This window comes from Microtus oregoni, unplaced genomic scaffold (assembly GCF_018167655.1).
Source record: "Microtus oregoni isolate MIOR12 unplaced genomic scaffold, Mior012 000006F_ref0000085, whole genome shotgun sequence".
Classification (NCBI taxonomy): domain Eukaryota; kingdom Metazoa; phylum Chordata; class Mammalia; order Rodentia; family Cricetidae; genus Microtus; species Microtus oregoni.
Genome location: NW_024543065.1, coordinates 46,111,255 through 46,125,696, shown reverse-complemented (window position 1 = coordinate 46,125,696; position 14,442 = coordinate 46,111,255). Strand labels below are relative to the sequence as shown.

General features: G+C 40.1%; 1 protein-coding gene across 1 annotated transcript in view; it reads left to right on the top strand.

Annotated features, from left to right (window-relative positions):
* Positions 1-14,442, top strand: part of Znf606 (zinc finger protein 606) — a 27,471-nt gene extending 13,029 nt beyond the window's left edge. Inside the window, exons 6-8 of the mRNA XM_041653329.1 lie at positions 7,083-7,209; positions 7,474-7,569; positions 11,300-14,442. Coding sequence (XP_041509263.1) covers positions 7,083-7,209; positions 7,474-7,569; positions 11,300-13,275 — 2,199 coding nt within the window. The 3' untranslated portion in view covers positions 13,276-14,442. The remainder of the gene's footprint in view (positions 1-7,082; positions 7,210-7,473; positions 7,570-11,299) is intronic.

The window sequence follows — 14,442 nt, the reverse complement described above, 5'->3', positions numbered from 1 at the left end:
ACAGAACTCAAGAAATTGGTCATCAAAAGAACAAATAATCCAGTAAAAAAAAAATGGAGTACAGACCTAAATAGAGGAATCTAAACCTCAACAGAGGAATCTAAAATGGCTGAAAGACACTTAAGGAAATGCTCGACATCCTTAGTCACCAGAGAAATGCAAATCAAAACAACTCTGAGATTTTATCTTACACCTGTAAGAATGACCCAGGTCAAAAACACTGATGACAACTTGTGCTGGAAAGGTTGTGGGGAAAAGGGAACACTTCTACATTGCTGGTAGGAATGCAAGCTGGTACAGCCCCTTTGGATGTTATTGTGGCAATTTCTCAGAAAATTAGGAAGCAACAAGATTCAGCAGTACCACTTTTGGGTATATATTCAAAGGATGCTCAATTGTGCCACAAGGAAATGTGCCCAACTATGTTCATAGCAGCTTTGTTTGTCATAGCCAGAACTTGGAAACAACCTAAATGCCCCTCGATCAGTGTCATTGTTTTTAACAGCTGAGTAATACACCATTGTGTAAATATACCACATTTTCTTTATCCATTCTTTGGGTTGAGGGACATCTAGGTTGTTTTCAGTTTCTGGCTCTTATAAATAAAACTGCTATAAACATAGTTGAGCAAATGTCCTTGTAATAGGATGGAACATCCTTTGAGTGTGTGCTCAAGTGTGGTATAGCTGCGTCTTGAGGGAGATCAAGTCTCAGTTTTCTGAGAAACTGCCATACTGATTTCCAAAGTGACTGTACACGTTTGCACTCCCACCAGTAGTGAAGGAGTGTTCCCTTTTCTCCACATCCTCTTCAGCATGAGCTGTTGCTTCTGTTTTTGATCTTAGCTGTTCTGACTAAGATGGAATCTCAGAGTTGTTTTAATTTGAATTTTCCTGAGGGCTAAGGATGTCGAACAGTTCTATAAGTGATTCTAAACCATTTGAGTTTCCTCTGTTGAGAATTCTTTGTTTAGATCTGCACCCCATTTTTTAATTGGATTATTTGGTATTGTAATGTCTAGTTTCTTGAGTTCTTTATATGTTTTGGAGATTAGCCCTCTGGTTTCCTTTTCTTCTTTTCTCCCCCCCCCCATCCCCCCCAAGACAGGGTTTCTCTGTAGCTTTGGAGCCTGTCCTGGAACTAGCTCTTGTAGATCAGGCTGACCTCGAACTCACAGGGACCACCTGCCTTTGCCTCCCAAGTGCTGGGATTAAAGGCGTGCGCCACCATCACCAGGCTAAGCCCTTTGTTAGAGTTGGTGAAAATCTTTTTCTACTTTGTGGGCTGCCATTTTGCCCTATTGATGGTACTCTTTGCCTTCCACAAGATTTCCAGTTTGATGAAGTTCCAGTTATTAATTCTTGATCTTAGTGCCTGTGCTATCAGTGTTCTGTACAGAAAGCTGCCTCTTGTGCCAGTGAGTTCAAAACTCTTCTCCCCTTTCTCTTCTGTCAGGTTCAGGTATCTGGATTCATGGTGAGGTCTTTGACCCACTTGTAATTGAGTTTTGTGCAGGGTGATAGATATGGATCTATTTGCATTTTTCTACATTCCACCCAGTTAGACCAGCACCATTTGTTGAAGATGCTTTCTTTCTTCCATGTGTATTTATGACTTCTTTATAGAAATCAGGTGTGCATAGGTGTGTAGTTTTATGCCTGGGTCTTCAATTCAGTTCCACTGATCAAGGCATCTGTTTTATGGCAGCACCATGCAGTGTTTCTTACTACAGCTCTGTAGTACAGCTTGAAATCAGGTGGAGATGCCTCTGGAAATACATCAAATGCTTATAATCACTGAGCCACTTCTTCGGCCCCCTAATTAAAACAAACAAATGAACGAAGTAAACCAAAAAGATCTAAGATCTTTAAGTAGAAAAATAGAACATAAACTGAGGATTACCTTTGTGTTGCTGCTGCAGCTTGGGCGCTCACAATTTTATTCCCTTGTTTTGAGCTTAGAAGTCTAAAAAGGGCCTGCATATTTGGGAGTACTACCACATGCCTGTAACCTCAGCACTTGGGAGCATCAGATGCATACTGAGTTCAAGGATTGAGTTTGAGGCCAGCCTGAGCTACTTAAGATCCATTTGAAAAAGACTAAAAACAAACTCTGCAAACCAAACAAGACACTTGACAGCACCAAGCATCTAGGATGCAGGGCTGTGTTCTTTATGGATGCTCCAGGAGAAATTTTGTCTCATTGTTTGACTTGTATCCTTTTCTTGGACAGTGAAGGCAGTACTGGGAATTTAGTCTTGAACTTTGGGCATGGTAGGCAAGCACTCTATCACCAAGCAGCATCTTTACCCTTCTCCTTTCTTAATTCCCACTTCTGCTTCCATCATTTCATTTTTGGTCTTCCTACCTCTCCCTTCTTCACATATATGACCTTCTGATTACACTGGATCCACCCAGACAGTACGGGTTACTCTTGTTGCAGTATCGTTACCTTAGTTACATATGTAAGTTCTTCTATTGTTAAGGTAACAGATTTTGAGGGTTAGGAAGTGGACATCTTTCTGTTCTTACTCTGCTTTCCGTATACACTCATGCCCATCACCTTCAGCAACATCCAACTTTCAGTTTCTGCCTGTGACTTGTTCTAACATAGCAATTTTGTAAAGCTAGAACATTTTAAAAACAAATCCCAGAATTGTATGATTTTTACCTGTATTTTTGGGTATTTGATTTAGAATATAACTAATAGTACCTTTACCTCCCAGCACTCCCAGCAAAAGTTACCTAATGCTTAGCTCACATTCCATTTTTTCTCACTTGTTTGCACCACGTCAGAGTCTTATAGTTGATAAAATCAGGGTCAAAACCTGGCACTCACATCGCTTGTACTTTTTATCTGAAGAGACCAGATTTCCCTGGCTTCTTCCTTTCCTGATTTAGCGTTCGTGATGTCATTTAAGTGTCATCTTCTCCAGCCCCTGGAGACAGGACTAGAGGCCTAACAGATTCATTTGACAAGAGTGCTTCTTGAGTGGTGTTTTGTCCCTCATTTGGGGAGTGTATGTAGACAGCTTTTGGGAGCTGGTTCTTTGCCTCCACCCCATGGGCTATAGGAACACAGCTTGTAGGCTTGGTGGTAAAAGCCTTTACTTGCTGAGTCATTTCATCAACTCCACTGTGTTTTGTTGTTGATTTTTAAATAAAAATTACTTCATTGTAATGACCTTACAGAAACATCACACACTATTTAAACAAGCACTTGGCCATTCCCCACGTCTATATATTCTAATGAACAATTAGAATAGCCATTCCGAAGCAGTGTAGCTTTGCTAAGGGTAAAACATACTTTATTTTGAGACAGGTTTTTTCACTGTCTGGGATATGCTGATAGGTTAGGCTGGCTGGCCAAATAGCTCCAGGGATCTGCCTGTCTCTGCCACCCCAGTGCTAGGGTTACAAAGTCTGCTGCTACTGTAGGTAGCTTTTTACGATGTTGCTGAGAATTGACTGTAGGTCCTCATGCTTATATGACAAGCCCTTTACCAATTGCGCTTTCTTTCTAGCCCCTACCTCCTTCTTTATATTAGTGGGCATATCGTGATTGGTTGTTTGGTATTTTTTTCAGATGACAGGGTGGATTGTCAGCTGCACTGTGTTACCTTTGTTACACATCTCTCAGTCTTTTGTCACCTGAGGTTCTGTGGTTACTGATAGTTGTCACCAGTGGCCACTGTTTTATTATTCCTGGGTTTGTGAAACCCTCTAATGATTTCATTTGTCTTGTGTCTAATTATTAAACGTTCTTCTATTACCTTTTGAACATACTTAAAAGGGTAGGATGTGAATTTGTGGCAGCCTACAGGGTTGTCAGTTGCTAGGGTGTGGGTGTTGAACTTCGTTAATCATGTTGAAGCTATTTTGGAAGATGCTCCTACTCCTATCCTTCTGGAGACCAGCTTTAGTGGGATTCAAGTCCCAAAGAGAAGATGTGGAGTTGGTGGGGATGGAGGTTGGTGGGGTTGGGGTGGGTATAGATGTGATCTGAGGGTGAATTGGGGACTACACCTTTTATGCTCAGTAGTTTAGCCACAGGCAAGATTGAAAGCATGCTCAATGATTCAGGGACAGAAAGTGTCCATTAACTTCATTACAGCATTTTTCCTGAGACAAAAGTAATAAGTTCAGTGAGAATCTAAATATTGTTCTCAAAGGTTCAGTAACCACCAGGACCCCTCTTACATCAATGGAAGGGCCACGGAAGTTCCTCCTGCCAGAGTAAGGGGATGACTACTTTTAGTAAAGCCCCTGAGGGAATGGAGGCCTGTATCTAAATGCCTGACCTTGGGAAAAGGACTTCTTCTGGGGACTAGACATTCCACTAAAATTTAAGAGCAATTTTCATTCCTCAAGGGGCATGATGCAGTATAAGCACTGAGCTGTTTCCTAATTGTGTTCCTTTGTGTCTTAATCTTACTGTATAGGCCTTTACTCATTTGTTCCCCTAAAGGGAAGGTCCTGATGTCAGACTCTTTTTCCATTATAAACTACCATTCTGATTTCTCTATATTTACTAACTAAACTCTTACCTTTAATGGCCTTAGGCTCTGGATCTGGATTGTGGGGGTCAGTTGTGTCTAGTGAGTAAATCTCTAATTTCCTGTTCCTTGTATAATCAAGAGGGCATAGTGGGGGTGCCTGTGTGCAGAGTCTTCACACTATGTGGTTTCATGGTGGCAGGGATTTTTTCCCAAAGAATTATTTTGTTTAAAGAGACTGCCATTGTTTACATTTTCATTCTCCAAACCCACACAGAATTTCTCAAAGGAACAGGCATAAGGAAACTCCAGTAACACATAATGAGAATCTTTGAAAATGAAAGTTAAAAGGTGATGGAGAATTGTCATCTGCAATGTAGAAATGCTGGAATTTTGTCAAATAGCAGTGGTCACCATGTGGCCCATGCTGTTACTCCATATGGGTGAGGTGGTATGAGACAGACATGGGCTGGAGAGCCTCTCGGCTTGCCCCTTTCATGACTGCTCTGTGAAAGTTCACTGTGCTTAGATTTTTATGCCTCTCTGTCAGATTGCAGGAAATTTGAAGGAGACAGATTTGGGAAGACATGAAGCAAGAAAAGTAGGAAATTGACCTTGTCACCAGGGATGGGAGGGTTTCTGGGAAGGGGTATGGTACAGTCAGCACTTTTAGGTGCTTTGTGTTGGGAAGATGGAGGCAGAAACCCACATCCAGGCTTACCAGTTCCAAAGCAGCAGGGATCTTAATGAGAGCTTGCTGAAGATTCACCAGTGTGTGTCATTGTCCCCAGATTCTTCAGTATAGATCAGCAGCAGTGAGTGTATCAGGGTGTCTGTAGGAGTTGGGTTTTGAGGTTATAAGGAAATCTTTGTGACAGAATCAGACAGGAGTCGAGTTTTGAAGGGTAAGGCAGTCTTTGCAACAGAAACTAGTTTTTGTCTTAAGTGAATCATTTTATGAAGGTAGAATGACTATATTTCTGTCGGGCAGAATAAAAAATAGTCAGTATATTGCAGAGTAGGCAGCAAGGGCTAGCTTATCAGAGGTGACAAGTTGTTTCTAAGAGGTGATAAACAGACACAGAGGAGGACTATGAGGACAGCTGTATCAAGGTCAGAGAGAAGCCAGGAGCTGTAAAGGTCAGGAGAGTGGATCTAGTGCAGGATACACATAGCAGCCCAGCAGGTTTGTCTTAGGGTTGATTGTGTATCAGTGGTAGAGGTAACCGGGAACCCACATTCCAGTTAGGGATTTGGCCCTTGTGTGTAGATAGGTGGTTGGGGCTGAGGAGTGAGAAGAGGATATGAGGTTTGTGACCTACCACTCATACACTCTGCCCTGCAGAGGAGGCCTCCCATGTTCCACTTTCAGGATGCTCAGACACTGGAGTCTCCCATTGATTTCTTGGAAGGAGTATAAAAGGTATAATCATTGCAAAATCAGACTTAGGTTAACATTGTGTTCATCTTTTGTTTTCCTTTTCCCCTTCGGATTTTGTGCTTTTGTTTGCTTAGGAACGAGTTCTTACTGGGTAATCCAGCCAGGCTCCAAACTCTGATTCTTTCTCTTTGGTGCTCTGAGTTCCTGGATTATAGGACTGTTCCGTGCCCGGTTTCTATATTTTTGTCACTATGTTGCCCAGGCTCATATTGAACCTGGGAACTCAACTCATCCTCTTCAATCCCTGACAAGAAACTGGGATTATAGTGGGCACTACTCTGCCAGCCAGTCTGGATTTTTTTCTAACTCAACTGTTTTTTCTTTACTCCTATAACCAGTTCCCTCCGCCCAGGTTGCTCTGGGCCATCCTGCTTACTCTTAGTTCCAGCCCTTTGATGAAATCTTTCTCCTGTAGTCAGGGTAGTAGATGATAGATTCCACTTTCCAGGTATCAGATCCACATTTGGAGCAAAGACTCTTCTAACACAAGTTCTTTGGCCCACAGACGGACTCTGTGTAATCTGGTTCAGGATATAGTCATGTATTGAGAGAATAGAGTGCTGTCAAGGTGGGATTCCTGTTCACACTGGCCATTTTTATCAGAATTGGTTTCCAATAAATAAACTGGGGAATATATTGAAGATTCGTTATGTCTTTTACTGTCTCCAGGTTTCTCTTTTGGCTCTTGACACTTTAATTTGTGATGTATGTGCATATTTTCTTCTAGGTTGGAGCTTTTTGAAGTTTTTGATGAACACATTTTTGCTGTGGTTTCTGTAGCTGAAACTGGTATATTCCAAGTGTATCCCAAATGCAGGGCCCTGCCAGTACTCAGTTAAACTTGACACATATCAACTAGAAGCTTCTACTTAGTTTTTTTTTTTTTTGATATGTTCTCTCTACATAGCACAGGTTGTCCTAGAACTCACTATGTAGACCAGGCTGGTCTTGGACTCAAAGAGATCCTTCTGCCTTTGCCTTCTAAGTGCTGGGTTTAAAGTTAGTCACCATATCTGGGTAGAATCTTGATAACATCTAGTAAGTTTTTAATATCTTGTCTCCTGTCCTCAAAATCTGTCAGCCTCATTCCATTCCTAGAAAATTTGGAAAGCCACAGGCTGAGAAGGGTCATATATGTTATTTCAGGAACCAGTGACTTTCAAGGATGTGGCTGTGGCCTTCACCCAAGAAGAATGGGGCCAGCTAGACCTTGTTCAGAGGGCCCTATACCGTGACGTGATGCTGGAGACCTATGGACACCTACTCTCTGTGGGTAAGGCAGAAATTGCCTAAATAAATAAAGCTATTTCCTTTGCAATGTCTTCAGCTATTCTGTGAAAGTAGTATGGTGTATCTCTGAAGGGCTGAGATGGTCTTGGACTTAGTGATGAAATTCCTAATACTTACAGAATACGAAAAGAGAAGGATGTGTTTCTTCCACTCCAGTGAGGAGTTACAGGAGGAAGAGGCAAGGGAGAGTTCTTTGGTAACTCCAAAGCTTTGTCACCAAAGTTACATGTCTTTCTTCTATCTGTAGGGAATCAGATTGCTAAGCCTGAAGTCATCTCCCTGTTGGAACAAGGAGAAGAGCCTTGGTCAATGGAGCAAGCATATTCCCAAAGTACTTGTCCAGGTGAGGTGAAGCCTTGGCATTGAATGAGGAACTTCTCAAAGGTCTCCTTTTTGATAAATGGGCTAAGGGTAGAGGGGTTATTTTCTAGTACAGTTAGAATTCCCTCTAGGGAGCTTTCTTCTTCCTCCTCTTAGTTCCTTTCCATCTATTGCGGATTGAGAGCAGAGCCTGTCTCATGAGGTTGCTGTTGTGTGCTGAGTTCCCCTCCCTTTCTGTCTGCTCTGTGCTTGCTTGCTGTTCATATTTGCTGTACCTTCTCTAAGTTTTCATTTATTTATCTACTTAAACATTTACTTTTTAAATTTCCAAATTGCAGTCTATGCCTTCAGGCACTTAAAAAACAACAGACAAAATAGTTTTTGAGTATAAGCAGTATATTCACGTGATTCAAAAAAGTCAAAGCTCCATAAAATGTATAAGTTGAAAAATTATGTATACTCACTGTTCTTTACTTACATTACTATTACTTCCCAATACAAGATAACTTTTTACTCTTTTTTCCTTTTTTACTGTGGTTCTTTTTGCTGCATTCATATTTACTCACTATGAATTTGCTATTTCATTTTGGGATTATTGTATAATTACACCATTCTTCTTCCCTTTCTTCCCTCCAAACTCTATCATATATGCCTATGTGATCTATTTCATATTCATATTTACTGTCGTACAGGATTCCCCCCACCTCCTCCCTTCTAGACTCGATGTTCCCATCCTCACCGCTCACAGTCCACTCACGAAATCTCTTCTCCTTCTCTTTCCCAGGTAGATCCAGGTGCCTCCCTGACCCCATGAACCCTCCTTATCACTTAGTCTCTCTGGGTCTGTGGATTGTAGCATAGTTATCCTTTATTTTATAGCTAATAACCACGCATGAGTGAGTACATACCATGTTTGTTTTTCTGGGTCTGCGTTACCTAATTTAGGATGATTATTTTTGTTTCTAATTCCATCCATTTGCCTTTAGATTTACTGGTGTCCTTGTTTTTAACAGTGGTGTAGTACTCCATTGTGTAATGTAACACACATTCTTTGTCCATTCTTCCATTGAGGGGCATCGAGGTTGTTTCCAGGTTCTGGCTATTACAAGTAAAGCTGCTGTGAGCATAGTTGTGCAAGTGTCCTTGTGGTATAATTGAACATCCTTTAGCTATATGACTAAGAGTAGTATAGCTGGGTCTTTTGATAGATTGATTCCCAGTTTTTTTTTATTGAAAAAAAATTTCCTCCTCTTCCCAGCCTCCCATTTCCCTCCCCCACCTCCCACACTTCTCCCCGTCCCCCCACTCCTCTCCCGCTCCCTCTCCAGTCCGAAGAGCAATCAGGGTTCCCTGCCCCATGGAAAGTCCAAGGTCCTCCCCGCTCCATCCAGGACTAGGAAGGTGAACATCCAAACTGGCTAGGCTCCCACAAAGCCAGAACAAGAAGTAGGATCAAAACCCAGTGCCATTGTCCTTAGCTTCTCATCAGCCCTCATTGTCCGCCATGTTCAGAGAGTCCGGTTTTATCCCATGCTTTTTTTGAGAAATCACCACACTGAGTTCCAAAGTGCCTATACAAGTTTGCACTCCTGCTAGCAATGGAGGAGGTTCCCCTTGCTCCAAATCCTCTACAGCATAAACTGTTACTTGTGCTTTTGATCTTAGCTATTCAGACAGGTATAAGATAGAATCTCAGATTAATTTTGATTTGCATTTGCCTGATAGCCAAGGATGTTGAACATAACCTTAAAGGTTTGTCAACCATTTGAGATTCTTCTGTTGAGAATTCTCTATTTAGATCTGTAACCCATTTTAAAAGTTAGATTATTTGGTTTGTTGATGTCTAGTTTATTGAGTTCCCTATGTATTTTGGAAATTAACCCTCTGTCAGATGTGGGGTTGGTGAAGATCTTTTCCCATTCTGTAAGCTGTTGTTTTCTCCTTTTGATGGTGTCCTTTGCCTTACAGAAACTTTTCAGTTTCATGAGATTCCATTTATTAAGTGTTGATCTTAGTATCTGCACTGTTGGTGTCCTGTTCAGGAATTTGTCTCTGAGATGGCTCAGTCATTAAAGGCTAGGCTCACAACCAAAAGAGTTGTCACTCTTAAAGCTTTTGTGAGCATGTTGTTACTCAGTTTTTCCTTTCTCTCTTTTTGTTTATTGTATTGCTGATCTCACTCTATGCCCTACCTCAATTTCTTGCCAGAAATTGTTAGGACTACTTGCTCCCCTATTTTGCTAATCAAAGACAAGCGTTTCTTGTGAATCTTCAGAGAACCCTAGACAGATAAAATAATGGTTGTTTTGGGTTGCTGACTTCTAGAACTATAAGGTAATAGAACTGTATTATGTAATTCACTAATTATGTGATAATTTATTTTAATAGTAATATGAACTAAAACAGATACTCTGATAACCCAGTTATGACAACACGTTGCTGATCACACACACACACACACACACACACACACACACACACATTTGCAGGCATTTTGCTGGATCCAGAAACTTGCCTTAAGCCATCACAAAAGTTCGCTTATGACTAGTGGTAGAGCTAGTATTTAAATACAGATGTTCAAACTTTAACTCACTAGTCCATTTCTTTTGTCACTGCTGTAAAAATGATTCCATAGTGGTCACAGGAATTACTTCTCTAGGGCATTCTTTAAACTATGATAAGATTTCCCTTTGAGCTGCTAAGTCTGATGTGTTTAAATCTTGACTGGACTTTGTAACAACACATATTGTAATAGTAGTTTATTATAAATAACATCCTGGCTTAAAATCTTGTGTTGATACTGTCTTATAGCCTCCTTCCAATACTGAGATGGGAAGCAGGAAGACATTATAATGCAGAAATAAATTATAACTCTGTTTAATGAATTAAATTTTACTTGCCAAAGGCCTGCATACTTACTTATTAAGCCTTTCCTCCTTCCTTCCATCCCTCCCTCCCTTCCTTCACTGTCCTTTTGTCAGGGGTATCCAGGGCTGCCATTGATTCACTAAGATGACTTACAGGATTTGAAACTCACTGCCATTAATATTATGGTTTATTACAGTAAAAAGAGTAGAAAGTAATATTATAGAGTCCAGAGGAAGCCAAATATAAGTTTCTGCTGATATTTTCACAATGGAGTTGTATAAATCTAGCAAGAAATTGTGATGGTCTGTGACATTGTGTAGTTGGAACCACAGGTGTATTTAATCCAGTATTCAGTGTGCTTATTTGAAGTTGGTCATATAGGCAGTAGTACCATGACTGAGACTCCCCATACATCAGATTCCCTAGAAAGCAAGCACATCTTCACTAGAAATTACATTGGTTTCAAGCTGTCTAGAGAAATTGGTACAGTTTGCTTCAAGTTTCTGAGCATGAAAAGCTGTAATAACATTGATGATATTTCATAGTCTCAAATTCTCAGGAGTTGGCTAAGGCTGAGCCATGAAGTAATCTAGTTTGATAATGTGCATGGCTTGAGTAGCTCAGTCCTGCCGAGTTTACTTTTTCCTGTAAATGTTACTTTTTATGTGAAAGCACTCCTCAGTGGTTTTATTGGTGTGATTATGTGCTTTCTTTTGTAGTTAGCAATTGTTTACTTTTCACTATTCTCTATTATGATATTTCTCTGTCTTTCATGTCTGTACTTGAAAATGAAATATACTGTAGCCTTCTCTATAGTATGAATAATCTCTTCAGTGAATCCCGAGGTCTTCATGCACTCAAAGCTTCTCCTGCTTCTGTTTCAGAGTGGATGAGAAATGTTGAAAGCAAAACATTGGTTCCAGCACAGAGTATTTTTGCAGAAGAACAATCCAGTGGGATGGCATTAGAAAGATATATATGGAATGATCCTTGGCTCTGCAGGCTAGGAGTTTTGGCATGTAAAGAGCAATTAGAAATGTATCACATGAATCAGAGTACAGGTATGAGACAAATGGTCTTCATGCAAAAACGAGTACTTTCTCCACAACGTTGTGAACTCTGTGAACTTGGCACAGAGCACAGCAAAAGCTTGAACTTGGTTCCATCTCAGAGAGTTTCTCAATCAGAACATTCCTATAAACCTGATGCACAGCTTGAAGGTTGGAGATGTAATTCAGCTCTAATGTATGCAGATAAGGTTACCTGTGAAAATAATGATCATGACAAAGCCTTCTGCCAGTCTCTTCAGCCTGTTTACCCTGCAGGAATGCAAACTGGAGATAATCTGTTGAAATATACTGATGCTGTGAAATCTTTTAATCAGATTATACATTTTGGTGATCATAAAGGAATACATACAGGAGAAAAACTCTATGAATATAAGGAATGCCACCAAATCTTTAACCAGAGTCCATCACTTAATGAACACCCAAGGCTTCAAATCAGAGGAAATCCGTATGACTATAAAGAGTATGAGAATATCTTTTACTTCTCATCTTTCATGGAACATCAAAAAATTGGTAGTGTTGAAAAAGCATATAAATACAACGAGTGGGAGAAAGTGTTCGGGTATGACTCACTACTTGCTCAACATACAAGCACTTACACTGCAGAGAAGCCCTACGAATATAACAAATGTGGAGCATCTTTTATTTGGAGCTCTTACCTTATTCAGCATAAGAAAACTCATACTGGAGAGAAACCCTATGAATGTGATAAATGTGGAAAAGTTTTTAGGAACCGTTCAGCCCTTACTAAACATGAGCGGACGCACACTGGAATAAAGCCCTATGAATGCAACAAATGTGGGAAGGCCTTCAGTTGGAATTCTCATCTGATTGTCCACACAAGAATTCATACAGGAGAAAAACCTTATGTATGTAATGAATGTGGGAAATCTTTCAACTGGAATTCCCATCTTATTGGACATCAGAGAACTCACACTGGAGAGAAACCTTTTGAGTGTACTGAATGTGGGAAGTCTTTTAGCTGGAGTTCCCATCTAATTGCCCATATGCGAATGCATACTGGAGAGAAACCCTTTAAGTGTGATGAGTGTGAGAAAGCTTTTAGGGATTATTCAGCCCTTAGTAAACATGAACGAACTCACTCTGGAGCAAAACCATATAAATGTACTGAGTGTGGAAAGTCCTTCAGTTGGAGTTCCCATCTTATTGCTCACCAGAGAACTCACACAGGAGAGAAACCCTATAACTGTCAAGAATGTGGCAAAGCTTTCAGAGAACGCTCAGCCCTTACTAAACATGAAATTATTCATTCTGGAATTAAGCCCTATGAATGTAATAAATGTGGAAAATCCTGTAGCCAGATGGCTCATCTTGTGAGACATCAAAGGACGCACACTGGAGAAAAACCCTACGAATGCAATAAATGTGGGAAGTCCTTCAGTCAGAGCTGTCACCTTGTTGCCCATCGGAGAATCCATACTGGTGAGAAACCCTATAAATGTAATCAGTGTGAAAGATCCTTTAATTGTAGCTCTCACCTTATTGCACACCGGAGAACTCATACTGGAGAGAAACCATACAGGTGTAATGAATGCGGGAAGGCATTTAATGAGAGTTCTTCCCTTATTGTACACTTGAGAAACCATACCGGAGAGAAACCCTACAAATGTAATCACTGTGAAAAAGCTTTTTGTAAGAATTCTTCCCTAATTATCCATCAGAGAATGCATAGTGGAGAGAAACGCTTTATATGCAATCAGTGTGGAAGAGCCTTTAGTGGTCATTCGGCCTTAATTCAACATCAGAGAAGTCATAGTGAAGAGAAGCTGTAACTAAATTGGTCAGAGACTTTTCTTTTATTGTGTTTGACCACATACAATAGAAACAACAGTGGGAGAAAAAAGCCTACAAGTATTACCGAGAGGGAAGTTTTTCATCAAAAATTCAATAAGACTGTCTTTATTATACAACAGGAAGTCTCTTTTTAGAAGAAACCTCATGAGTGGCGTTAGTGAGAAGACTGGGGAAAACCTTTGGCAGTTATGTAGCACCTATTCAGTGTCAGGGAATTATGGAAAACAGCTCCCAAGCTTCTCGTATGATCCACAAGGAGTCCATGTTTGAGGAACATGATCGGGGAATGAGTCATTCCATCAAGAGCTCTTATTGGTAGATTGGTGTACATTATTATGGGGAAAGTCTTGTGCCATGAAGAGTGTTTTGGCTGGAAAGACACTGCCTGGACTACTAGATGGAAAGCTTTACGTTAACATTTTGTGCATAATTATAGAAACAGGTTTTGCTATTACAAGGGGAGGGGCTAGGTGCTGTTTAAGGGATAGAATGTGGAGTACTAAATCTGGATTTAAGAAAAAAACTAGTGCAGTACTGAGTGGGGTATTTACTGTTGATCAAGGTTAACTTCTTTAGAAAAGATTAGTAAAGGAGATCACTAAGGATAGAAGATAGAAATGCTGTTGCCTAGAAATATGAGACTGAGTTTTGAAACAAAGTGATAGTTAATAATCTAGTGTGTCAGTGTCCATTGGTACTTATCAATGAATTGATGGGCAGTTAGTTTATAATTCTTTTAGGCAATCACTATAAATTATAATTGTGGACACTGGAGATATACATAACAGAATGAACAACCATAAGGGTACAATCGTTTATAAACAACTATTGTAACATCTAAAAATGTGTTTGAATAAAGACCTCTTAGATTCTTGGAGACATTAACCCAGTTAATTAATTATTTTTTAGTTTAGTTTTTGTTTTTCTTTTACAAATACATAAGCACTCACCATGTGCTTGGTTTTTTAAGTGTTTTTAAAAATATTAACTTGTTTGTTCAATTCCCATAACTCTGTAAAGTAGGCTTTGTTGCTATCCCAGTTTTACAAATGGATAGATAGAAGCAGAGATGTTGAGTCACTTACCCAAGGGACACAGTAAAGTGTACAGTTGAAATTGTTTGGTTCCAGAGTCTGTGTTTTTAA